The sequence below is a fragment of the Topomyia yanbarensis genome, chromosome 2 (genome assembly GCF_030247195.1).
Source record: "Topomyia yanbarensis strain Yona2022 chromosome 2, ASM3024719v1, whole genome shotgun sequence".
NCBI lineage: Eukaryota > Metazoa > Arthropoda > Insecta > Diptera > Culicidae > Topomyia > Topomyia yanbarensis.
This window is the reverse complement of record NC_080671.1, coordinates 428,586,511-428,610,624: the sequence shown is the minus strand read 5'-3', so window position 1 is coordinate 428,610,624 and position 24,114 is coordinate 428,586,511. Positions and strand designations below refer to the sequence as shown.

The 24,114-nt window shown below is 39.2% G+C and overlaps 3 protein-coding genes across 3 annotated transcripts; 2 read left to right on the top strand and 1 right to left on the bottom strand.

Moving 5' to 3' along the window:
- The first annotated feature begins 6,521 nt into the window (after positions 1-6,521).
- On the top strand, positions 6,522-9,537 carry LOC131685351 (ribosomal protein S6 kinase delta-1). Its single transcript, XM_058969014.1, has 5 exons — positions 6,522-6,843; positions 6,905-7,604; positions 7,665-8,712; positions 8,774-9,092; positions 9,219-9,537. Exons 1-5 carry the CDS (start codon positions 6,718-6,720, stop codon positions 9,327-9,329), a joined length of 2,304 nt encoding a protein of 767 aa, XP_058824997.1. The 5' UTR covers positions 6,522-6,717; the 3' UTR covers positions 9,330-9,537.
- Positions 9,525-10,899, bottom strand: LOC131685353 (small ribosomal subunit protein uS3). Its single transcript, XM_058969016.1, has 3 exons — positions 10,760-10,899; positions 10,198-10,394; positions 9,525-10,130 (listed from the first exon to the last, which is right to left on the bottom strand). The coding sequence occupies exons 1-3, from the start codon at positions 10,787-10,789 to the stop codon at positions 9,626-9,628; spliced, it is 732 nt and encodes a 243-aa protein (XP_058824999.1). The 5' UTR covers positions 10,790-10,899; the 3' UTR covers positions 9,525-9,625.
- Positions 10,900-17,657: 6,758 nt separating this feature from the next.
- LOC131685352 (large ribosomal subunit protein eL6) lies at positions 17,658-18,609 on the top strand. The gene has a single exon (XM_058969015.1). It carries the CDS (start codon positions 17,712-17,714, stop codon positions 18,504-18,506), a length of 795 nt encoding a protein of 264 aa, XP_058824998.1. The 5' UTR covers positions 17,658-17,711; the 3' UTR covers positions 18,507-18,609.
- The last annotated feature ends 5,505 nt before the right edge of the window (positions 18,610-24,114 follow it).

Genomic DNA, 24,114 nt, shown 5'->3' with positions numbered 1-24,114 from the left:
CGTACTGGACTATGCAGTTGGCACTGCGGCGTGCGCTACACAGGAACCGGTTAATTTGAAAGAAGCATTGAAGAGTGTTGAATGGAGAGCCGCAATGGAAGACGAGCTTGCATGGCACCATCGGAACCAAACATGGGAACTTGTACCGTTGCCGAAAGGGCAAAAGCTGGTAGGGTCCAAGTGGGTGTATAAGCTAAAACGCAATGAGGATGGAAACGTTGTAAAACACAAAGCTAGAGTTGTAGCTCAAGGCTACTCGCAAAGACCTGGTGAAGATTTCGGGGAGGTTTACGCTCCAGTTACCCGTCACGCGACGTTTCGGACGTTTTTGACAATAGCAGCTAAACGCAAGATGATTGTGAAACATTTGGACATAAAAACAGCTTACCTTTACGGAGTACTTGATGAGGAGGTTTTTATGCAACAACCACCAGGATACGAAGAAAAAGGGAAGGAGAAGCTAGTATGTCGACTCCAGAAAAGCATATATGGACTGCGCCAATCAGCGCGCTGTTGGAACAAGCGCCTTAACGACACATTAACTAAACTTGGATTCAAGCAATCAAGCGCTGATCCGTGTATGTACGTGAAGGACTGTGGGAACATCAGTGTCTTCTTATTAGTATATGTGGACGATATGCTTGTTGCTTCAACCGATGGCCACGAACTGCAGAAGGTATTTCAGAGTCTCGATGAAGAATTTGAACTAACAAATTTGGGTGATGTGCGCCACTTTCTTGGAATGGAAGATTCTCGAAAGGAAGGTGTATACATGATACGTCTGCAAAATTACATCGACAAGTTGTTGAAGATTCACGAACTGATCGAAGCGAAAACTGCAAAATCCCCGATGGATCCGGGATATTTGAAGGTCGAAGACAAGAGCAATGTGTTGTATGATGCTGCAAAGTACAGAAGCTGTGTAGGAAGCCTGCTGTATCTGTCTGTGGTTGCAAGACCTGATATAGCGAACAGTGCTGCCATTCTCGGGCGAAAGTTTGCTGTTCCCACAGAATCCGATTGGACCGCTGCCAAACGTGTTATGCGCTACCTCAAGAAGACGAAAAGCTACAGTTTACGTTTAGGTGGTGCGTTCGATGAGCCGCTATCAGGCTACTCCGACGCTGATTGGGCTGGTGATCTACAGAGTCGCAGATCAACATCTGGGTTCGTGTTCATGTTGAGTGGATCCACAATATCGTGGGCCAGTCGCGGACAAACGAGTGTCACCTTGTCCTCCATGGAGGCCGAATACGTAGCGCTCAGTGAGGCTTGCCAAGAGGCCATCTGGCTGAGGCAACTTCTGGCTGATTTTGGAGAACGTCAAACAAAACCAACGATGATACGAGAGGATAATCAAGGATGTCTCGCCTTTGTTCGGACCGAGAGATCGAGCCGCAGATCCAAACATCGATACTCGGGAGAAATTCGTGCAGGAACTCTGCCTTAAGAAGCAAATTACGCTGGAATACTGTACTACCGAGTTGATGACTGCAGATATACTGACGAAGCCGCTAGGTCCAATGAAGCATGACCGCTTCTGTGGCCTACTGGGATTGGAATGACAGTGGTGTGATGAAGGTTGCTCATCGAGGAGGAGTGTGGAAAGCGATGATTACCTTCACTATTATTTGTGCGCGCATCCACGCACCCCTCAGTAAGGTCAATCCAACAGGCAACACTGCTACACAGAATATTATAGTTTCGCGCTTCACGTTCAAACAAAAGCAAGCATAAAAGTCCTGTTCGTATAAACTCAGGTCCGCGTGTTTATTAGTCTGCCGGTTTTTAATCCGAATTCCCGTACGTTGCATATTACGCTAGTTGCTACTCTGCATTAGTGCCCGCCATCACAGTGAAGTTATAGAACGACAAATTTTGGAAAAGTTTGCTGAAGACATGTAAGCTCTATCTGTCATACTTTTTATTTTACAATAAATTTAAAGTCGGAGCTTAGGGTGTTTCTTCGAAATACAGTTTTATTCCAATAACTTTTGCTGTATTCAAGTAGTCTTCAGACTTTTTATTGTTTCAAGGCGAATAATTTGTTTCATGGCACTATATATCTAGCTATTTGCGTTGAAAAGTTATGAGCACTTTTTCGCCAAAAATGGGGTTGTTTTGAATAACAATATCACTCATTTGGGGCAAATAAAAGATAATTTTTTTAACTATAAATAAGGTCATGAGTGGAGTTATAATTGAGCAAAGAATGGCGAATACGATATTTTTTAAAATTTCATAAAATTGATTTAAAAAAATCTATTTTTGAAATATTAAGTGCTTATAACTTCTGAACAATAAAAGCTAGAGTTTTGATGGATTAGAAGAAAATGTTCGCCTTCAAAAACTCTGAAATACATCTGAAGGATAGGTTGTAAAAAAAAAAGAAAACTGAAAAAGTTATATTAAAAATTTGTGAAAGTAAATTTGACTCATTGTAATATGTTTAAATTACTTTCACGGTGAACAATATAAAAATGTAGTTTCATTTTCATGATCAAATATTGCACTTTACAATACTTTTCTATTATTTTAAATAGTGGGTAGGGTGGTTCTAATTTTTTTTAAATTAGAAAAATAACATTTTGATGGTTCGAGATAGAGTTTCGCTGTCTGTGAGCGCTTTATACTTGACCTATTCTGAGTGGACTGGATTTCAAACATTAGTCCTACCTCTGTGGAATTCTGTTCGTTTGACCATGAATCGCAAGAAGCTTGGAGAGCTAGTTGAGCAGACCGCTTCCATAGCCAGACGGCTGATTACCAATCAACTGAAAAACCAAATGGTCACTTTGAAAGTGGACAGTGCATCGCGAAGAAACTATTAGCACATATCCCCAAAATTCCACGCGGCCTTTCCCGATCGAAAGGAACGGCTGCGTTTCATGCAACACCGCGCTTAGCCAATCTGTCATAATATCGCAAATTTGCATAACGAAGGGCAGAATGAGCACACACGTTCTTTTTAGATAACAGCATTGATAACCAAATTCTGCTTTAAAAATTTGGTCATTAAGCTATATATATATATATAGTTTTCCATTCTATTCTATAAATTTTTGGTGCAATATACATAATACAACATTATTTCAAAAAAAAAAAATTCGTTGTAATACGTAAAAACGATATTTTTGTTTTTTGAAATAAATCTTATGTAAACATAGGCAACCACACAAAGGAAAATTGCGGTTGTTTACATCTTGCCTATCAACAACACCCAAAATGAAAAAAAACTATATGCATTGGATAGTGTTTATGTCAAATAAAAATAACCCTGCGGGAAAACCGGGAAAACATGTATTATTTTTTTCTGACAGGGCACTATGTGTCGTGAAATTCGATATGTCAAATGCTTCTGATAGTGTCAAATCAAGACTGTCAACTTTATTTTAAATTTAAGTTTTATTTTCACGTTTCATGAGTTGAAAAAAACATTGTTGTGATCACAAAAATCAGCTTTATCGATGTATGTGATAAAAAAGATTTCTTTTTCTCATTTAATGGCCCAATTGTCCTTGCGTTTAAACCAAAATGGGAGGCTTATTACTACCACAAATAGCAAATACAAGTACTAGTTACACTAAAAACTTGCTGATAACCTTAGAGCGGCTTTCAGTAAGCAGTTGGTGCGGCGTATACATTTCGGTGAATTTCTCAATATCATTCGTTTGGAATAAACGCACAATATACCATTGACGGACAAATCTTTTGTCGGAACCTTGATAAATTTAAAAATAGGGAGTCCATTTGGATAAATTTAATCACTTTTATAGTTTTCTAGTCATAAAAGAAATGGTTGGAAGTCCGACAGCCCAAAAACTGCAAGAGATCATAACCAGTGAAGCGCTGAAGCGTATGGATTGCAAGTGGAACAAATATATATTACGCGGCGCACTGTCGCATATTTCGAATGAGCAGTTTTTGATATTTCTCCCAGCTATCGGTTAGCCGATTTGTATGCAACAGGCGAGGTTTTTGGCAGAAGAGGATCAAAATCGATCTGAGCAGCTCTACGACAAAGAATCAAATACAGTCGTGATTCGCTGGTTGCGCCACAGCCTCTGTCCAACTAACGAATTTTGATTCGCTAGTTGAACCGACTGACAAATGTCAAAAACTCTCCAAAGAAGACATTAGAAGTGTAGAAGACAGCCCCTGTCAAGGACGACGTCTCTGTACAGCCAGCATCACTGCCATGAAAATCAAAACATTAATTTTGAATCGAATGATTAAAAGCTGTAATTAGTTACTAAATGTCGATTTTCTGGATAATATGGTATTAAATCATCCCACAAGATGCAAAACATCGTGTGGAATGCTTGAATATCGAATAGAGCCGAACATAATTCTTTGTTTGGGGCTTTATAGCTATAACGACTCATATATATTGGTCGCTGTCAAACTCCATATGATGGTATAGGGTTGCCAGAGGGCTGGTAGAAGATTGTTAAAAAGATTGTCAAAGTGAATTTGACATGAGATTTTGACGTTCAAATGCTTTTTAGTTGGATAATAGTCCAACTAGCGGAGGTCCAACCAAAAAGCGGTCCAGCTAAGGAGTGTCCAACCGGCGAATCACGACTGTACTAGATGCAGTAAAACACGTGTTTAGTGGAAAAACAAGAGATAGTTTACAAAAAAATATTGGTAATTGTCAGAGTTAAGGCTACTGTAAACCTCGGGAATATGATAGCGGGATTTTTATCACGGATAATTTTCCACTGTTATCTCTCCAAACTGTCAAAATAGAACTTCCGCTGCTTCAAAAAAATACCAGTTGTATCAGAACTACAAATTTTTAAATGTAATAAAAACATATTTTTTCCCGACGGTAGCAATTGGGTCATAAAGCTATATATAGTTTTCCGTTCCATTCGATAAATTTTAGGTCCAATATACATAATAAAACATTATTTCAAAAAAATTTCGTTGTAATACGTAAAAACGATTTTTTTGTTTTTTAAAATAAATCTTATGTAAACTTGGCAACCATACATAGGAAAACTGCGGTTGTTTATATCTGGCCTATAAGGACAACACCCAAAATGAAAAAAAAACTATATGCAATGGATGGTGTTTATGTCAAATAAAAATAACCCTCCGGGTAAACCGAGAAAACATGCCCTAATTTTTTCTGACGGGGCATCATTTGTCGTGAAATTCGATATGTCAAATCCTTCCTATAGTGTCAAATCCAGACTGTCAACATATTTTTTTATTTTAAATTTTAATATTATTTTCACGTTTCCTGAGTTGGAAAAAAAACATTGTTGCAATCACGAAAATCAGCTTTATTGATGTAAGTAATAATTTTTTTTCTCATTTAATGACTGAATTCATGTTGAAATGTATCCCGGATTTTACCTGTGGAGAATTTTAAAAACCCTTGACATTTTCCCGAATTAGGTTTACACTTAGGAAATGTTGATTTTGCCTCGTAGACTTTTTTCCGTATCGGAAAATAGAAAATCCATCTCCCATTTGAAATGGCTGGGGAACAAAATCCCATAGCATCTATATATCTCGCCTTTTTTTGAAAAGGGCCAATAAACAAAATTTGGGATTTTCGTTTTATTTCATATTCAGCATTTCTATTCGAAGTATTATCACCTGTAAAAACCCAAATGCCATAAAAAATAATTGAAAAACATATGGCTATGTTGAGTAAAAGGCCAATATTAGTTTGGTGTGCGATAATACATTGGCCGTTTACTCGAGGAAACGGCCAATAAACATATTTGTTTTGCTTTGGTTTTTTGGCCCTTTACTTTTTTCGTTTGAAAATGACTTAAACACAATCAAAAATCATTTCTTATAATCGAGTGCTTTATTATAAAACAGAAGAAAGCATTTTTCTTAGTATTCTCTTTTTACAAATCTCAAATCATCGAAGAAATATGCAAAATATAAAAACGACAATGCATTCAACTACCCAGCTAATTGTATTAACGCTTAAAACACATTGAGTATGTCCATAACTCTTTCTGAGACGTAATAAAATTAGACTAGTAAACGGCCAATAAATAATTTGACGGCAAAGAGCCAAAAGTAAACGGGCAAAAAGCTAAACGATTGAAGTAAAAGGCCAATAAACTTTTTGATCGAAATCTATCGAGTTTAATATCCAGTAAGCAATGTATGCTTGTCAAATACATAAAAAACCGTACAAGGTGTAAATTGCTTCAATATCTTGATTGATAATCAAATTTAGAGAAATCAGTTGAACAAGAACTTTTCTTGATCCTGTTTGTCTAATTTAATAATACTTTAATCAAATGCGCGTGAAATTATGCTATGAACATTTTAAATGTGTTCAGAATACTTTCTAAAACATAAAAACATACATAATTGCCAACAGCCAAAAACTCGATTGACATTTTGTTTATTGGCCCTTTTCAAAAAAAAGGCGTGATATATGAACCACTCTGTTGAAATATTTCAACAATGCACAACAGAAACTGGATCCATCTCCAACTGTCAAGATTTCAACAATGACATTTTGTTTACTTTTACTTCAATATCAGTTTGATTGATTTGCTTGTTTTTGCAAATTTAGTATAATTACTTAGGAAAAAAGCTTGTTTTGGTCTTTTACCATATTGTCTTGAAGACATTCCAGGATTAGACGTGAAATTGTTGCTTTTTGTATGATATGATCGACCAGATTATTACCATATTCAATAATTTTGAATGTGATTAGAAATCGCATCTCGTATGCCCTGTGTTGGAGACAGCTCGATGGAGACCCAGAGAAAAAAACCTCTAAATTGGATACACAGCTTCGACATCAGTGAAACGAGAAGACATAAAGGATACACCATCTACAAAATTACATCCATAGTAAGCAAATGTTGGTCTACATTCTTTTGGATATGTTTAAAGTGGTATCATTCCCGTACAGGTCTTTCCTCGCTACCTACCGGAGGGCCTCACTAGCGTTACCTTATGGAAGCGATTCAGTGATGTGAAAAAGCTGTTCAAAGAACTGTCCCGTAAACATCGGGATCGACATCTTTCTGGTACTATTCCGCAACTCACAGAGAAGACTTACTTCAAACGATTCGCTCCGGAGGTTATTGAGGAACGAAAAAAATACATTCTCGATTTGTTGAATTTTGCTGGAAAGGAACCGGCCCTGTACCAGTCTTATGCTTTCATAAAATTTTTCGAACGAGGTATTTCACCGGAGGGCTCTCCGGTAAAGGGAGGAAATATAGCGGCAATTTGCGAAGATTTGGCTATTCCGATTCCAACTGAGATTAGCCTGATTGATCCTACCCGGGATGAGAGCGAAAATAGTGCAAGTGAGGAAGAACGTGTGGCTGATAATTTAAGTACTGGGGAGTCCGTTCGGACGGCGAATGAATCCATGGCAGATTCAATGGTGTCACAGTCAAGCAGTGTGCATTCCGGGGTAGAATCAATCGCGGTGCAGACGAGGGAGAAAGAGGTAGAAAATGATCAGGACGCTTCAGTGGACTATATCGTACAGGCAGCGATGATTTTCAGCAAAGCGGCTCAAGCGGAAGCAAATGGAAGCTACAAAATTGCCTTTTCCGAGTACAAAGCAGGAATTGATATACTGCTTTCAGGAGCAAAAAGTAGGTCATTGGTTCGATAAATGTTTGGGGTTCGGTTTTTTATAATTTAGTATTTTTTAGATGACTTCCACATCACACGGAAAACGATGGCGAAGGAGAAAACATGCAAATACGTTGCCCGGGCTGAGGAAATCTATGAAAAATATCTCCTGAATCAGGAGGATGATGAAACTCTTCAGTTGAGTCCGATTTCTTTCGATGATCCTAGCTCGCCAATTCAATTGCTAGAGCGACCGCTGAACTATCTTTCCCGGTACAAAGTGGTTCGTGTTATTGATGGACGCGTCATGCAGGTACAAGATGTCACGGATAAAAAGTTCTACATAATGAAAGGGATTCGAAGACCGCCCGGTGGTTTCTCGCAAGCACTTTTTCTTCCACATGATGTCCCATACATGGTTCCGCTAGCAGCATACTTTCAGTCGGAATCCAGTGTTTTCCTATTACTAAAATTGATCTGTGGTGGAAAACTATGGGATTACATTTCATCCTATAAGAAATCGGAAGATCTCGTAGTTGAAACGACGGAAGAAGTCGAAACAACGATAGAGCAGAGTAGCCCGGAATCGGAAAGCAAAACTAATGAATCTTCAAATGAATCAGACTCCAGTCAAGCCGCTGGATATGATTCAGGTTTCATTGATCTCGTAAATGATTATAATAGCAAGAGAACCTCCGAGGACGGGGCTGCAAAGACTGAACAGGTACCCGAGGAAGTGGAAGAAGGTCTGGAGGCGAGCAGTATTGACGAAGTAGATCGAGCGGAACCGATAGAAGAATCACCTTCGGGTTACATTACTTCTTTTGACGTACTCTCGAAGGACATGGACGTCAGTGATTTAGTTAGCTGCAGTCAGCAGCTGTTGAAAGCGGTCTCACACACTATCGAGGAGTCACAGAAACAACCACCGGAGATTACTGTGGCAGCAGTCGCAGAGAAACCTGAGAGCCCATCTGGGGTGACAAGTCGTCCGCAGATTGATGCTAGTCCTTTAAAGCTAAAAGATGTAACTGAAGCGCACCCTCTTCCGGAAGGGTGTATCAAACGGTGGATTAGCGAGCTTATCATTGCCGTCGATGCCTTACATTTCAATGGCATTATTTGTGGGTAAGTTGAAATCGTGTTTGTGCAATCCAGTCCTTAAGAGTTCAACTATCACATCTTGCAGAGATTTAATGATGGCCAACCTCCTGCTCGGTTCGGAAGGTCAACTGATACTGACGTACTTCTATCGGAAGGAAAAGTTTCCCAATGCAACAACGTTGACGACACAGTTGCGACAGGAAGCGGTCCAGCAGCTGTACGTTGCTCCTGAACGACCGCTGCAAGCAAAGTCCGATTACTGGTCGGTTGGTGTGATCCTCTATGAGATGCTCACGAGAAAATCATTCCAGTCCTGTCATCCGGCGGGATTGTTCTGCTATCACGAGATTCAGTACCCTGAAGGGGTGAGCATCTCCGACGAGGCGAAGGAGCTGCTTGATGGGGTAAGGTTCTCATCCGACTTTTTCGAGGGGCTTATGAGACGGATTCGATCCTTCAGACTATTTACCTTCTACTTATATGTAAGCACACACTTTAAACACTGCCTAACATTTGTTATTGCATTTTAGCTTCTCCAACCTCTACCAGAAAACCGCTTCGACTTCAAAGAGATTATTGCGTGTTCATTCTTCCACTCGATTGATTGGAGTGACGTAAAAAAACTAGGCCACGTTAAGTAAAGTACTTTAATTGGCAGCAAAGATCACCAAAATAAGAACGAACTACTACGTACTACTAGACAAATTAAGACGGAGTGAACAATTCATTTGGTGCAAACAACTAGACAAGGAAGCATAAACCAGAAGAAAAATCAACTGCATAATCGTATTAGTGTGTTGCCGGCAGTTTACGATTGTTTCGAAATGAAATAAATGTTTATACAGACTACTTTTATTGTTTTTTTTATCTCACACTCTTTCCATATATTTTCCTCCCATTTCTTGCAATTACTTTTGTAAAAAGTACAATAAACAGTTTAGCTGGCCACCGGTTCCACCACTTCGGTCAACTCCAGCGTCGGCTTGTTCTTCGGTTCGCTGCGGGGCGTGCTGTACATAATTTCGTCCTTCGGCTCCACAACAGACACATTATCCGGCAGCGGCTTCTTCGGTCCGATTTTGCCGTTCGGATCCCAGGGCAGCATAATTTTGACCTTGATACCCAACACACCTTGACGCAGCAAAACGTGACGAGTGGCCATGTCGACGTAATCGTTGCATGGATCTCCGGAATGGATCATCAGACCGTCAACGAACTTCATCGATTTGGCTCGCTGACCACGCAGCTTACCAGAAACGACAACCTCGCAACCCTTGGCTCCGGATTCCATGATGAATCGCAGCACACCATAGCAGGCACGACGCACGGCCAGTCCACCGATCAGCTTGTAACGCAGTGATTCGGCTTGTGCGATAGCGCACAGACCACGGGTGGCAACCTTCTCAGCATATAATTCAACGGTTCCCGGGGAGAATCCGAATCTAGGGGATACAAAATGAAAAGGCGTATTAGTTAATTTCACTTTACGAGTTAATAGTTAATATTTACCTCTTCTGGACAACGGCGGTCAGCTCTCGGATACGACGTCCCTTCTCTCCCAGCACGTTCTGGGTACGAGTGGCCATAATGATGATTTCCGTTCTGGTCGGAGTCACACGCACCTCCACACCGGAGTATCCATCCTCTGCTAGTTCACGAGTCAAAAACTCGTTCAACTCAGCCCGGAACATGCCATTGGCAACGAACTGAAAAATGAAACATCCGAATAAGTTTGTTTACCATTGTCAAAACAATGTAAGGTTATGTAGACAACATAAGAAAATTCCACACAATAAAATTATATTATAATCCACAAGCAACACTTCAATGTTTGACTCTTCATCTAAAATTTGAGCTCGTCCATCGAACATTCACAAAACGGCCGGTTCAGTCCAATAATCACTAATTCCAAAGAAACACAAAACCACCAGCCCCGAACGTCAGAGGTGAACTTTCAACTTGTAATTTCCCACTAGAAATCGCGCAGAACAGCTAAAATTTTACACCAACCGAACCGGTGCAGCTTCTTTGACTAATTTTACACTAAATAAACCATAAAAACTAGCATTACCCGGCGTTTTTTCGACACAACGTTATACATTTTGGTCGGACCACAACTTTAGCAAAACGTGGTAGAAGCAGAAAAGAAAGATGTCAGGCCGTGCAACCGAGCGAAAGCGCAGGCGAAAAAGACTATTGCGTTTCGATTGGAACGCAAACTGTGACAGCTGTCAGGCGGTGCTGGAATCATCTGCAATAAAATGGGGATTGCCGAAATAGTTCGCAATAGTTCGAAAATTTAGAACATTATATGTTATATTGTCTATCCCGAGATAAACTAGCATTTCGTCGATTTGTTACTATATGTGACACAAATGAGTGCGAACGAAACAAAAATAAACATCAAACCGTTTTTTCGCTTGCACTAATGCAAAGTGAACATGCGCGTAATTCGGCGCACGGCTTGGTGGCGCATGGCTGAAACGTCACGATGTGGATTTTAGAAAAGATTCGCAATATGAAATAATTTGAAAAAAACATTTTTGCATAAACAACGTTGGCAGGAGGAAGTCAAACTACAACTCTTTTTATGTTCAAGCCAAAACATAATTCAGTTTCCAATTAATTGGCCGTACACACTTTTTGCACTGAAATTACTCTTTTCTTGCAAGAGTCCTACCAAAATACATCCACCATGTTCCATTGATCAGCCCTGCAATCAATAATGGGATTTCGATTGATTGACACCGGTGTAGTGGAGTGCACTGAAACAGCGCCATTTTTACACTTTCTAGCAAAAGTGCAGAAAACTGGGTATGTTCCATTGACACTTCTGCTAGAAAGTGCACTCCACTACGCCGCTGCACATCAATCGAAAAGCCCATAAGACAATTTTGGTGTATTTTCTGGGCAGCAATTTGGCACCGAAATATAGCCGGTGGAGCCAGCCCGGATATAATTTAACAAAAGTATTTATAGCGCACTCAACACGATAAACCAATTAATAATCAATATATTGATGATGCAAAGGCATCTGGAAAATATTGATTACTGTATCTACATCTAGGGGCAGATCACTCTAGAAATGTATAACAAATTTGCATCAAATTAAATAAAATGCATTTAATGTCCATTTTTGCAACAACTTTGCACTCCCTCGCAGAAAATTTTTGTTCAACAAACGTCCTACGCTGATACACTTTGTACGACGTTTTGTTGAAAGTAGGGCAAGTTTTTTGTAGGGTTTTGACGTCCTACACGCAACGCAAAATACATTGCACGCAACGCAAAGTAAATTAAATTACATTTTGATGGGAAGAAATGCATTTAATTTCGCTGATATTTAAAAATGCATCACAAGTGATCTGTCCCTAGATCTACATCGTTCGACGCAGAGTTCTACCATTAGATTTACAATAAAACTTAAGATAACAATTAATTTTGCTGTCCAACAAAAATGACACAGTAAATTTACATCGAATGTCACTCTTGCTCAGACAGTGCATGCTTGGATAAAATCGATTTGTTAATGTTTAGATAAAATACCAATTAAATATGCTAATGGTCCATGAAAATGGGTCGTTCATCAGTCAACTTCATCTATGTCGTCTCTTCTACTATTGAAAATACATAAAATTGACATCGCTGTCTAATCGAAACGTACTTATTTGTTTTGCCTTTCTCAATAGAAAGGTATTGCAATTGCTCTAAAAACCGACTTTTTAACGGAGGCCCGGAGGGCCGAGTGACATATACCATTCGATTCAGTTCGTCGAGTTCGGCAAATGTCTGTGTGTGTATGTATGTGTGTATGTGACCAAAAATGTCACTCATTTTTCTCAGAGATGGCTGAACCGATTTTGACAAATTAGTCTCAAATGAAAGGTGCAACGTTCCCATAGGCTGCTATTGAATTTCTAATGGATCCAACTTCCGGTTCCGGAATTACAGGGTGATGAGTACGAACACGCAGAAAATGTCGATTTTAATAAATTCTGCAATGAATGTATAAAGGTGAAAAATTTTCCAAAATATGACCACAACTGCTTCGATTTGTAGTATTAGGTCACTAACATCCATTCAAAGTCTATTTGGCCACATTGGCCACCATCATCGGTTCCGAAAGCCCCGGCGGAAGTATCTAAATTCAGAATAACAGTCACATCGGTTTCTCGGAGATGGCTAGACCGATTCGACTAAACTTGGCCTCAAATGAAAGGTATTGCGTCACCGTAAATGGCTATTTAATTTCATCCCGATCCGACTTCCGGTTCCGGAGTTACAGGTTGTGGCGTGCGATCACATAGCAAATTGTGATTCAAACCGATACTCCGATGAAAGCAAAAAAGGTAAAAATTTCGCTAAAATGACTCTCAAACAACTTAAATTTGCTGTTCTAGGTCACCGACGGCCAACCAAACTTTCGTTGACTACATTGACCACTATAGACGGTTCCGGAAGTGCCCGGGAAAAGCGGCCATCTTTCAAAATTTACGAACTCACATCAGTTTCCCGAAAATGGTTGGGCCGATTTTCACAAACTTAGTCCCAAATGATATCTATAATATCCCCATAGATGTCAATAAAATGTCGTACGGATCGCTTATATGGGTCCGGAAATATAGACTAAATCATCCGGTCACATATGAAATTCCCATATAAGCCGGAACTCAAATTTTTTTTTCAAAGGGGGGACCTCATGAAATTTCAGAAATCGATTTCGTATTTTTGATGCCAAACATCTTTAAAATGCATGAAACGTCGAGATTTTATGTTATCTCGAAATTTTTTTTTTGTGAAAATCGACTTTTTGGGACTTTGCCGATTTCGCACCTTTTTGCCTTTCTCATATAAAGAAAGGCTATGCAATCACTGTAAAAATCGACTTTTTAACCGAAGCCCGGAGGGCCGAGTGTCATATACCATTCGATTCAGTTCGTCGAGATCGGCAAATGTCTGTGTGTGTATGTATGTGTGTGTGTATGTGTGTGTCTCATGTAAACTCACACAATTTTCTCAGAGATGGCTGAACCGATTTTCGCAAACTTAGTTTCATCTGAAAGGTATAACGCTCCCATAAGCTGCTATCGAATTTTTAGGTGATCCGACTTCCGGTTCCGGAGTTACGGGTTGAAGAGTGCAGTCACACAGCAAATTCCCATATAAACTGATACCACCATGATGTTCAAATGATGTAAAACATATTAAAATAGTTGTAATATTACTCTAGTTTGCGTGTCTGGATCACTAATGATCAATCAAAGCAGCTTTGACCACATTGGCCACCTATGACGGTTCATGACGCCCCCGAGGAACTCGCCAAGCTAATATCACACCAATTCCCCAACGAATTCTCTACCGATTTTTACAAACTTGATTTCAAATGAAAGATACAGTAATACCATTGACTGCTGCTGATTTTCATTCGGTTCTGACTCTTGATTCCGGAGTTACAGGGGTGTTAGTAAGGATACGCTGGAATTTCCCATATAAATCGGTACAATCGTAATACATCAGAGGCTAAAAACTATTGAAATGGTCACCAAATTACTTCTAATCGCAGATCTAGATCACTGATTGCCAATCAAACATTCTTTGAATTAATTGTCCACTATCGACGATTCCGGAAGTCCGGAATTCCGGACATATTCTATAATCAAAGTCACATCGGTTCTTCGGTGATGACTGAACCGATTTTCTCAAACCAAGTCTCAAATGGAAGGCAAAATATGTAGTTGAGTATTGCGTCGCCGCCCCTACCCCCCCCCCCCCTCGTCTTGCCCTTACACCTCCCTCCTTCATCACTCCCCTCCCCTTAGACCACCCTCACGCCCGCATTTCCTTCATCCACCCCGTATACCGAAATAAGATGAAGGATTTTTGACGCATCCTTCACTCCCACTTTACTAACCCCCCATTCCATCCACTTTCAAACCCATTCCACCAACATTTCAAAATATAATCACATGAAGATAACATTGAACTCATGCTGATTAAGCTAATTAAATATTATTCTTTTGCCTTTCTCATATAGAAAGGTTATGCAATTGGGTCATTAAGCTATATATAGTTTTCCGTTCCATTCGATAAATTTTAGGTCCAATATACATAATATAACATGATTTCAAAAAAAATTTCGTTGTAATACGTAAAAACGATTTTTTTGTTTTTTAAAATAAATCTAATGTAAACTTGGCAACCATACATAGGAAAACAGCGGTTGTTTACATCTGGCCTATCAGGACAACACCCAAAATGAAAAAAAAAACTATATGCAATGTATGGTGTTTATGTCAAATAAAAATAACCCTGTGGAAAAACCGAGAAAACATGCCTTATTTTTTTCTGACAGGGCATCATTTGTCGTGAAATTCAAACCCTCCCTATAGTGTCAAATCCAGACTGTCAACATATTTCTTTATTTTAAATTTTAATATTATTTTCACGTTTCCTGAGTTGGAAAAAAATATTGTTGCAATCACGAAAATCAGCTTTATCGATGTAAGTAATAAAAAACGACTTTTTTTTCTCTCATTTAATGACCCAATTGCTCCAAAAACCGACTTTCTAACCGAGGCCCGTAGGGCCGAGTCTCATATAACATTCGACTCAGTTCGCCGAGATCGCAAAATATCTGTGTGTATGTATGTATGTATGTATGTATGTATGTATGTATGTATGTATGTATGTATGTATGTATGTATGTATGTATGTATGTATGCATGTATGTATGTATGTATGTATGTATGTGTGTATGTGCGGATTTGTTAACAAAATGTCCCCATCGGTTTCTCGGAGATGGCTGATCCGATTTTTACAAACTAAGTTTCAAATGAAAGGTATAATATTCCCATAGGTTGCTATTGAATTTCATTTTCAACCGACATCTTGTTCCGGATTACGAGTTGAAGAGTATGGTTACAAAACAGAATTTGTTGATTTGTCCACATCGGTTTCTCGGAATTTTCTGAACCGATTTTGACATACTTGATTTTAAATGAAAGGTCCATCAGCTGCTCTTGAGTTTTGTGTGGATCCGAGTTCCGGTTCCTGAATTACAGGATGATACGTACGATTACGCAGAAAATCCCGATTCTAACGAATTCTGCGATGAATAAAGGTGTAATTTTTTCGAAAATGTAAACTGAATGAATTTGTAGATCTAGGTCACCAACAGTCATTCAAAGTCTTTTTGGCCACACTTAGGTCCATTTGACATGTTTTGCTAGACTTGGTTCCTGTACTGAATAGAACATTGCACGAAAATATATAACCTCACTTTTCTGTCGATTCAGAGAGCTTGTTTACGTGGACTTTAAAATTTTTTGATTCCACCCAGTACAAGAAGCTTGGTTCGAATTCTAACACCATGTAAACAAACTCGCTGAACTGTCATTTTTTCGAGCATTTTTACTCATACAACATCTTGCAATGCTCAATATTTCATGCTTTGTTTTATATTTTTTCAAGCTTTAAAGTTTTTTAATTACAATGGAAAATTTGTGAACTTGTGCGCAAACAAAAACGATTTTTTTTAAATTTTGCTATTTCTCGAACAATACATACTCAGCTTGGGAGGGGGAGTAAGGTTTATCGTCAAGCTACATCAATACCAAATACAAATTATTACATATTTCGACGTCAACATTTCATAAGGCATTATCTACAATATGCTCATGTTGAGAAAATGGCGTCTGAAAAATTACATCGTACTTTATATTCCCATTTATGAACTGGAGCTTGATTTAAGGACCAAACAACTCAATGCCGTGTTAAATTAACCATTTTTTCCGAATAATATAACAGATTTATTAAAAAAAATTGTATTTTGAACGTTTTTTGTAGATAAATGTTTTGGTCCCTTTTGAAACATCGCACTGGTTTTGTGCCCTCTCCCATAATCCCTTTTCGGCGAGACGTTAGCTTATAGTGCGTGCGGGTGAGCCCTTTTGTTTACAGCAAATGATTATGTGACGTTTATTTTGATCCCTTTCTTGGTGTTGCGATGTTTTTGTTCCCTTTTCAAGTATAGTCTTTTTCATTAAGAAAAGGGCCCATAAACAAATTTTTCCGTTTTGTTGTTTGGTGTTTATGAGCCGTTAATTTTTGAGGGGAAGTGAAAGGGAACATAAGCAAAACAAGTTATTTTGCTTATGTGCCTTTTCAATAATCCATTATTTCCCCAACAGCCAGGTTTCAGAATCGGCTTATTTAAGGTATGTATAAAGCTTTGTTAGTGTCCATTTCTCGACAAACATATGATTACGGCCTAAAAGCCAACTGTCAAATACCACTTTAAATGGAAATTCCAGACAAACCGTTACTAGTCCAACACAGTTCACAACAGTTTATGAAAGAGAAAACTTTTCTCTTTCATTTACTACTTACATTTGCGATTGGCGTGTAACGGTTTCTCCGGAAATTCCATTCAAAGTGGATTTTGACAGTTGGCTTTTAGGCCGTAATCATATGTTTGTCGAGATTTGAAGTAAGTATTAAGCGGAATTGTTTACGTTTTGTTTATCGGCCCATTTGAAATGTTCTCGTCGATTTGTATTTGTCAATACCATCAATATTTAGAGGTTTGTGACGAAATGCTACGATGCGGGAGGGGTGTGTTGAAAATCACTGCTACGTCATTTATGGATGTAGCTAATTTAATAGTTTCAGTTTAAATTAAAAGGAAAGAATAAAAAGATCTCCCGATTTTGTCAATACTCCCGTTTCGTCAGCCTAAAATCAATGAAGGGTCTGATAAAAACAGGTCTTCGTTGTATCACCTGCTATCTTCTATTTTCGCAACAAACATTGTCCTTATCAAAGTTGCAGCGAACTAATTGTCTGTCACCTTTTGAAACTGCAATAATTTAAAGCATTGTTCACTGTCATAAAAGCTGTCAAAATCTAACACGTCAAAATATGCGTTCCCCAAAAACATCAGCGCTCCCCGTGACAGCGGGTTGAAGTTTAACCTCCAAAGTTCTTTTCTCCGAGTGTGTTTCACTTATTTACACGTGTTTGAAATGGCCCCGACTAAAGAAAAGGCCGCCGCTGCTCCGAAGGCCGTTAAAAAGGCCAAAAAGATGCACAAATTCAAGAACCCCCTCTTGGCCGATGGAGTGCGTCGTTTTTCCAAGGGAAAGCAGCTGCAACGTAAGAAAATGTTTGCACTGAAAAGTCTGAAGAAGGTGCGAGTCGAGAAACCGAAAGTCGCCATTACTATTGTGAAGAAGATTGGTGGAGCCAAAAACGGTGGTGAACGTAAAGTGTTGGTGAAGAAAAATAAGAGCTACCTGCCGACCAAGAGAATCGTTCGCAAGCGTACTGGAAAGCGCTGCTTCCGGAACCATAAGCGCAACACTCGAGGTGCACTGAAGAAGGGCAAGGTTCTGATCCTGCTGGCCGGTCGTCATAAGGGAAAGCGTGTTGTCCTGCTGAAGGTCCTCAAGTCGGGACTGCTGTTGGTTAACGGTCCGTTTGCCCTGAACTGCTGTCCGCTTCGTCGCATCTCGCAGAACTACGTGATTGCCACCAAGACACGAATCAATTTGAAGGCGTTCAAGGTACCGAAACACATCAACGATACCTACTTCCGTCGGATTGTCAAGAAGAAGAACTCGCGCACCGAGCGGGACATTTTTGCCGAGAAGGTAGAGAAGTACGTACCATCGGAGCAGCGCAAAACGGACCAAAAGGCCGTCGACGAAGCTCTGCTGAAGGCCATCAAGACTCACCCGGAAGCCAAGGTAGTACAGCGCTATCTGAAGTCCATGTTTTCGCTTCGGTCAAACCAGTTCCCGCATCGTATGCAGTTCTGAGGAGCATTGTTTTTTAAGGATTAATTTAAAGGTGTCAACTGATGAAACAGCTGGATTATATACCGTGGAAATACATTTAAAGATCTTATCTTTAAATTAGAAAGTGTTTGAAGCTATTTTTTCTGAAAAGAAATAACCCGGCCATTGGTCCCAACATTTCCGAATTGATGACCCGGCGGAAACTGTATACAGCTTGTAGAATATGTAGATAAGGGCTGTGTTGGTATAGTCCAAATTCCGAACTCTAATAATTTCAGCAATCATAACAATGAATGAGGTGTATCATCAATCTCCACCAAGTCCTAGTGAAAGAGACACAGACTCGGCAACAGGTTTCTGCGCGTTGATTTGGATTTCCAGGTACAAAACAGTAAGCGATGTATTTTTCAGCGCAGTTAATTTCATTTGAAAACAATCGAGATCTACCCGAATATTTAGTTCACGGTACTGAAAACAAAACTTTGCCAATAATTGATTGGTTGGGACACTAATAGATGCTAGTTGTGAATGGAGCATCATGGGTCATTGCTTTGCTAAGCGAATCTTTTACACGGACTCCCAATACTCTTTTTTGGGTTTGTGATATTAGATTAAAAGCTGACGGGTTTGTATCTAGTTGCTGTACAATAAGTCAGGCGATGAAACTACATGTATTTACTATTATTTACATCTGACCTACATGGTCTACATGAAACATTGATTGAGGAAAAGCACATTTGAAGTTCGTATTTAGAACACTTCGTTATCTTTTCACATATACACATTAAACAATATTGCACATTACATTGCATTGTGTTTAACTTAATTATAGATCCAACAACCAATAAGCATTATAACAGCCTAATAATTATCTGCTTTATGTCAACATGTAGGGCAGTCTTAAAAAGTCGTTAAGCTCAATATGCGGATATAATGCCGGTACTAAGCCAGAAAAGGCGAAATATTGTGCTATTAAAGTGCTGATTGACAGCCCGTTTTCGCGTTACTAATGCAATTATATAGAAAGTATACAAAATTTGTATATTTAATATCAAATTTGAAAGCCTGATAGTGGCGATTCTTAGAAAGCTTCAATTGGCCGGGATTTTCCACAATGGTTTTGCACCGATTTTTTATGTTTCCTTTTCCGTATGATGAACAAAAACGGAAAAATTCCAAATATTCTATTTAGAACCATAATCGACTCCCTTCTAATGCATTCTAGGTCAATGCATTGTGGTCGGTTCTGACAGCATGAAGTACAAAGTTACTTTACGCTCGTCCGGACATGCAGCAGACTTAGGTGATTCGTATTTCAAATGCCAAAATATCCTGACTGCAGCGGTAGAAGACAAAGGGTTAAGTCGCCGAGAAACTCTAAGCTTGTTCATGTGACCCGATTCCACGCTTTTCTGCATTTTCTTCCTTCAACTTCCTGCTCTTCTTTGAGTACAATGGCTCTTAATATTTGAAAAATATACTTTACACCTTCCAGTCTCTTGCTAATAAAATGCCATTACAACAGGTTAAAACGTAGGCTAGGGGGCTAACAGCTTAAAAACTTTCAGTTATGTTAAACCTTGTCAGTTAGATTTCTGCTAGAGATTCGATTGTAAAATAGTTATTTTATTTTGTGATTGAAATGTATGTTGTTTCATTTATTTCCTAAATCTACAAACTGGTTTCTCAAAAAAGGCAACCAAAGTATTTATCTTACTATCATCCTATTTTAATAAGGCTTAAAAATTAACATTAAACATTTTTTTTAAAAGGCTTAAAAATTAACATTAAAAATTTCTCGTGGTCTTCAGCACAAAATAATCCTTACTTTTTTGCAATACGATTTTTTGAAGTTTATAAAATTGACAGTTTTTCAATCCCAGATAACTCGTAAACTATTGATGTATGAAAATTGTTCACGGATAATTAAAATTGTGTTTTCGTATAAGCTGACTGGAAACTTTTTAAAAATATTTTTGTATCATTTGACTTACATATCCTGCAAAAAGTAAAGCCAATTTGAAACCGCTACGCATTTATGCATCGCTACATTGGAAGGTTGATTTAGCATAAAACGTTATTAGAAGAAAATTATATGTATTTATTGTAGATAGGGTAACGTGTCGATTTTCACCATACTAAGCAGGGCGCCTCACTAATTCATTAATTTCACAGCCCACAATCAATGGAATGCGTAAAAATTGACATCAATAGCTTTGTTTCGATATAATAACACAAACGCGCTGAAAACAGCGAAATTCTCGTGCTTGAGCGCAACGAAAACTCGAATCGAGTGCCCCTATTGTTGCGCTACCATTTGACTTAATGCCTTGAACAAAGATGACAGACACTGCTCTAACCAACGGCTTCAAATGGGTAAGGTGGTAATAGAAACATGGCGAAAATAGGCTCATCACCCTATATTGTGGGTTTTTTCCTCTCGAATGAAAATTTGAACTATTGGCTTGATACCTGCCTTAAATTTCTGCACAAGCTGCTGATCAACATCACCGTTTACTTTTTTCTAGTATCTGCTCATTGAAATAGCGCTATTGCGTAGTACGCATTACTGTAGTAGCTACTTGCCAAATCTGGCGAAGACTTGGGAGGGCCCCGGTAAGACCTAACCACTTGGCGATTTTCAGACAATCGTTAATATATAACTCGGTTCATATTGTTGGTTGCGATAAAAATCGGAATTTTACGGCCATAACAGCAAATTTGCTGCCAGATCATGCACTTTTTCCAGCAAACTTGTCTGCAACAACAATTTTATACTTCTGAGATCTTTGGCAACATAAATCTTCTGTCCCAGAAACTGTTTAAAGTCAAATTTGACATACGTTTCATCATCCCTTCAGATGAATTTATTGAACTTGTTCAGATCCTGATCATACCTCTTTCAGACCAGCGATTTTGGCCGTAATGTTTTGCTTTACGGTCCAGTTCGATTGCATGACTGCTCTATACTAGAAGAAAACTTACCACGTCCGTACCCGAATGTTCTGGATTAGCTTTAAAAGTCTTCATGAAGTTCTGACGCAGTTTCCGGTATCGCTTCGACGACATGATGGCACCTTCAAGGCAGCAGACAAACATTACTTGAAATTTGTTTGTACTGCACATATAGAGGTGTGGTTATTGTGATCATCATACTCGGGTTTTCATTTCTTTTATACAGAATTGAATCTCTCTTTTTTCCAATGCGTGTCAATTTATGAAAACATTACCTTTTTTAAAATTTTCGCACGATACTTCAAGAGAAAGACATTGTAAGCAAATGGCAGTCAAGAGCTTCTAGAATCGACCACCCAGAGCACTGTACCGGATAAGAAGACTCATAACGATTCTACATTCGTAGAGCTTCAAATGTTTCCAACTTGGATTTTTTGTAAATTTTCAGAATTATGTTGTGAAAATTTTGTTAAAAATCGGAGTGGACCTCAATATACATTGTTCAACTGCAGGCTTTGGGTTTGAAAACAATTTTGATTTCACCTTTAATTTTTTAAATTTCATTTTTTTATATCTATTTTTCAGGATAATATGTGAATTTCCTCTGCAATCAAACAAAAAAAATCGTCTTTCTGTAAGAAAAAAAAAAATAATTTTCGTGGTTTGTGAGTGGTCCAAAATACATTTAGAAAACATAGAATCAATTATTTTCGTAAACCGGAGCTATTTATAGCGACCGAACAATCCGGGTATTTGATGCGAACCATGGTCGAATGCATTAGAGATTTCCAGGGAACCACTTTCCAGTACCCCCAGTGAGAGCAACACTTTCCCCAAAAGTAGACGACGCCTTGCAGATTATCTACTTTACTCACGTAAGCGTGCATGTATAATCCGTACGGCTCGTTGTTCATACTTCAGGGCCTGTTTCCATTTTCATTTCTTCATCTTAGTAGTATTTAGTAGTAAATTTTTTTATATATAGCTAAGTTTATTTAGACCCAAATACGGTAGCTTAACGAGGCCGATAATACATTTTTCAAGGCACATCGCACGTGTTAGTGGGGGAAGAGAAAACCGTATTTAGGGGCGGCTTGCTCCCCTCGTATGTTAGTGAAGGAAAAAGGTAGGAAGTGGGATACATATTGTAAAATTGACATTCTCGTTGGCTAGTATGATTGTGGGGGATATGCACACTTTATTGTAGTGGTTTCCATCCTGTAATCGCAGGGGCGAGGGGAGAGTCGATATTTCGGATGGTTATTGGCACTCCGAGGCTGTCATGATGTTCTTGTGACGTGTGTCATGATGTTCTGGATGGACGGTTATCAAGAAAGGTATGCATCGTAGACTCGTGAAGCAATGCCATATTGTAGATACAGGGAGAGGTTGACGAGGTTCTACTGTGATTGAGAGGGGAAAATGTATTAAACTTGGACATCAATAGTTTTCAAAAAGGTGTAGATAAAAAAATGTAGGGGTGGCCATGGCTTGCCAGGACGTCCCGGACTGGCACATAGAGTGATCTACCTCGGGCCCGAAGGGAATCTATTAGTTGAGACCTGGCAACACGGTACTCTGCGCACAGCCAAACAACATGCTCGATGTCGTGATAGCCGTTCTCACAAACACAATGATTACTGTCAGCAAGCCCTATACGACGGAGATGCGCATCAAACGAGTAATGGTTGGACATGAGCCTTGACATCGTACGAATAAAGTCCCGGTTCACATCCAAGCCCTTAAACCAAGCATTCGTTGATACCTTCGGGATAATAGAATGTAGCCACCGTCCCAGATTCCCATTGCTCCATGAAGTTTGCCAACTTTCGAGCATCCTCTGACGAGAGATACTGAAAAAATCATTAAAGCAAATTGGTCTTTCGTAAGTGTCGCCTTCTAATGCGCCCACCTTGGCTAAAGAGTCCGCCTTCTCATTGCCCGCAATAGAGCAATGTGACGGGACCCAAACTCAGCACTCAGATATTCCCGTTTTTTCCCCAGAAAATACTCAATGGAGCTGACACTGTCCGAAACGATGAAGTAATGGTCTGCGGGCAGGGTGTCAATGGTCCCGAGAGTATACTGAATGGCAGCTAATTCTGCGACGTAAATTGAAGCAGGATCATTGAGTTTGAATGAGGCAGCAAGATTTTCGTTGAAGATACCGAAGCCTGTGGACCCGTCGAGAATTGATCCGTCAGTGTAGAACATTTTACCGCAGTCGACTTGATGGTATTTATTATAGAAAATATTTGGGACCACTTGTGGGCGAATGTGATCCGGGATTCCACAAATCTCTTCCTTTATGGATGTGTCGAAAAATACAGTTGGAGCAGAAGTATCTAAGAGATAGGCACGGTTAACGTTATACGAAGATGAATTGATGTTCTGTGTCATGTAATCGAAGTACAAGGACATGAATCGGGTCTGAGAATTAAGCTCGACAAGTCTTTCGAAATTTGCAATCACCAATGGGTTCAAAATATCGCATCGAATGAGGAATCGATACGAGAGGTCCCAAAATCGATTTTTTAATGGAAGGACGCCCGCCAGCACTTCTAAACTCATCGTATGGGTCGAGTGCATGCAACCCAAGGCAATAGGCAAACAGCGATACTGGATTCTCTCTAGTTTGGTGAATTGTATGCTCGCAACGGAGCGAAAGCAGAAA

Bases quoted from the DNA above. Each gene is read 5' to 3' on its own strand.
- LOC131685351 (XM_058969014.1), top strand. From the start codon at position 6,718: ATGCCCTGTGTTGGAGACAGCTCGATGGAGACCCAGAGAAAAAAACCT. The intron at 8,713-8,773 runs GTAAGTTGAAAT...CACATCTTGCAG, and splicing joins TTCAATGGCATTATTTGTGG to AGATTTAATGATGGCCAACC. The intron at 9,093-9,218 runs GTAAGGTTCTCA...ATTGCATTTTAG, and splicing joins CGAAGGAGCTGCTTGATGGG to CTTCTCCAACCTCTACCAGA.
- LOC131685353 (XM_058969016.1), bottom strand. From the start codon at position 10,789: ATGTATAACGTTGTGTCGAAAAAACGCCGG. The intron at 10,395-10,759 runs GTAATGCTAGTT...TTCATTTTTCAG, and splicing joins TTGTGTCGAAAAAACGCCGG to TTCGTTGCCAATGGCATGTT. The intron at 10,131-10,197 runs GTAAATATTAAC...TGTATCCCCTAG, and splicing joins ACCGCCGTTGTCCAGAAGAG to ATTCGGATTCTCCCCGGGAA.
- LOC131685352 (XM_058969015.1), top strand. From the start codon at position 17,712: ATGGCCCCGACTAAAGAAAAGGCCGCCGCTGCTCCGAAGGCCGTTAAA.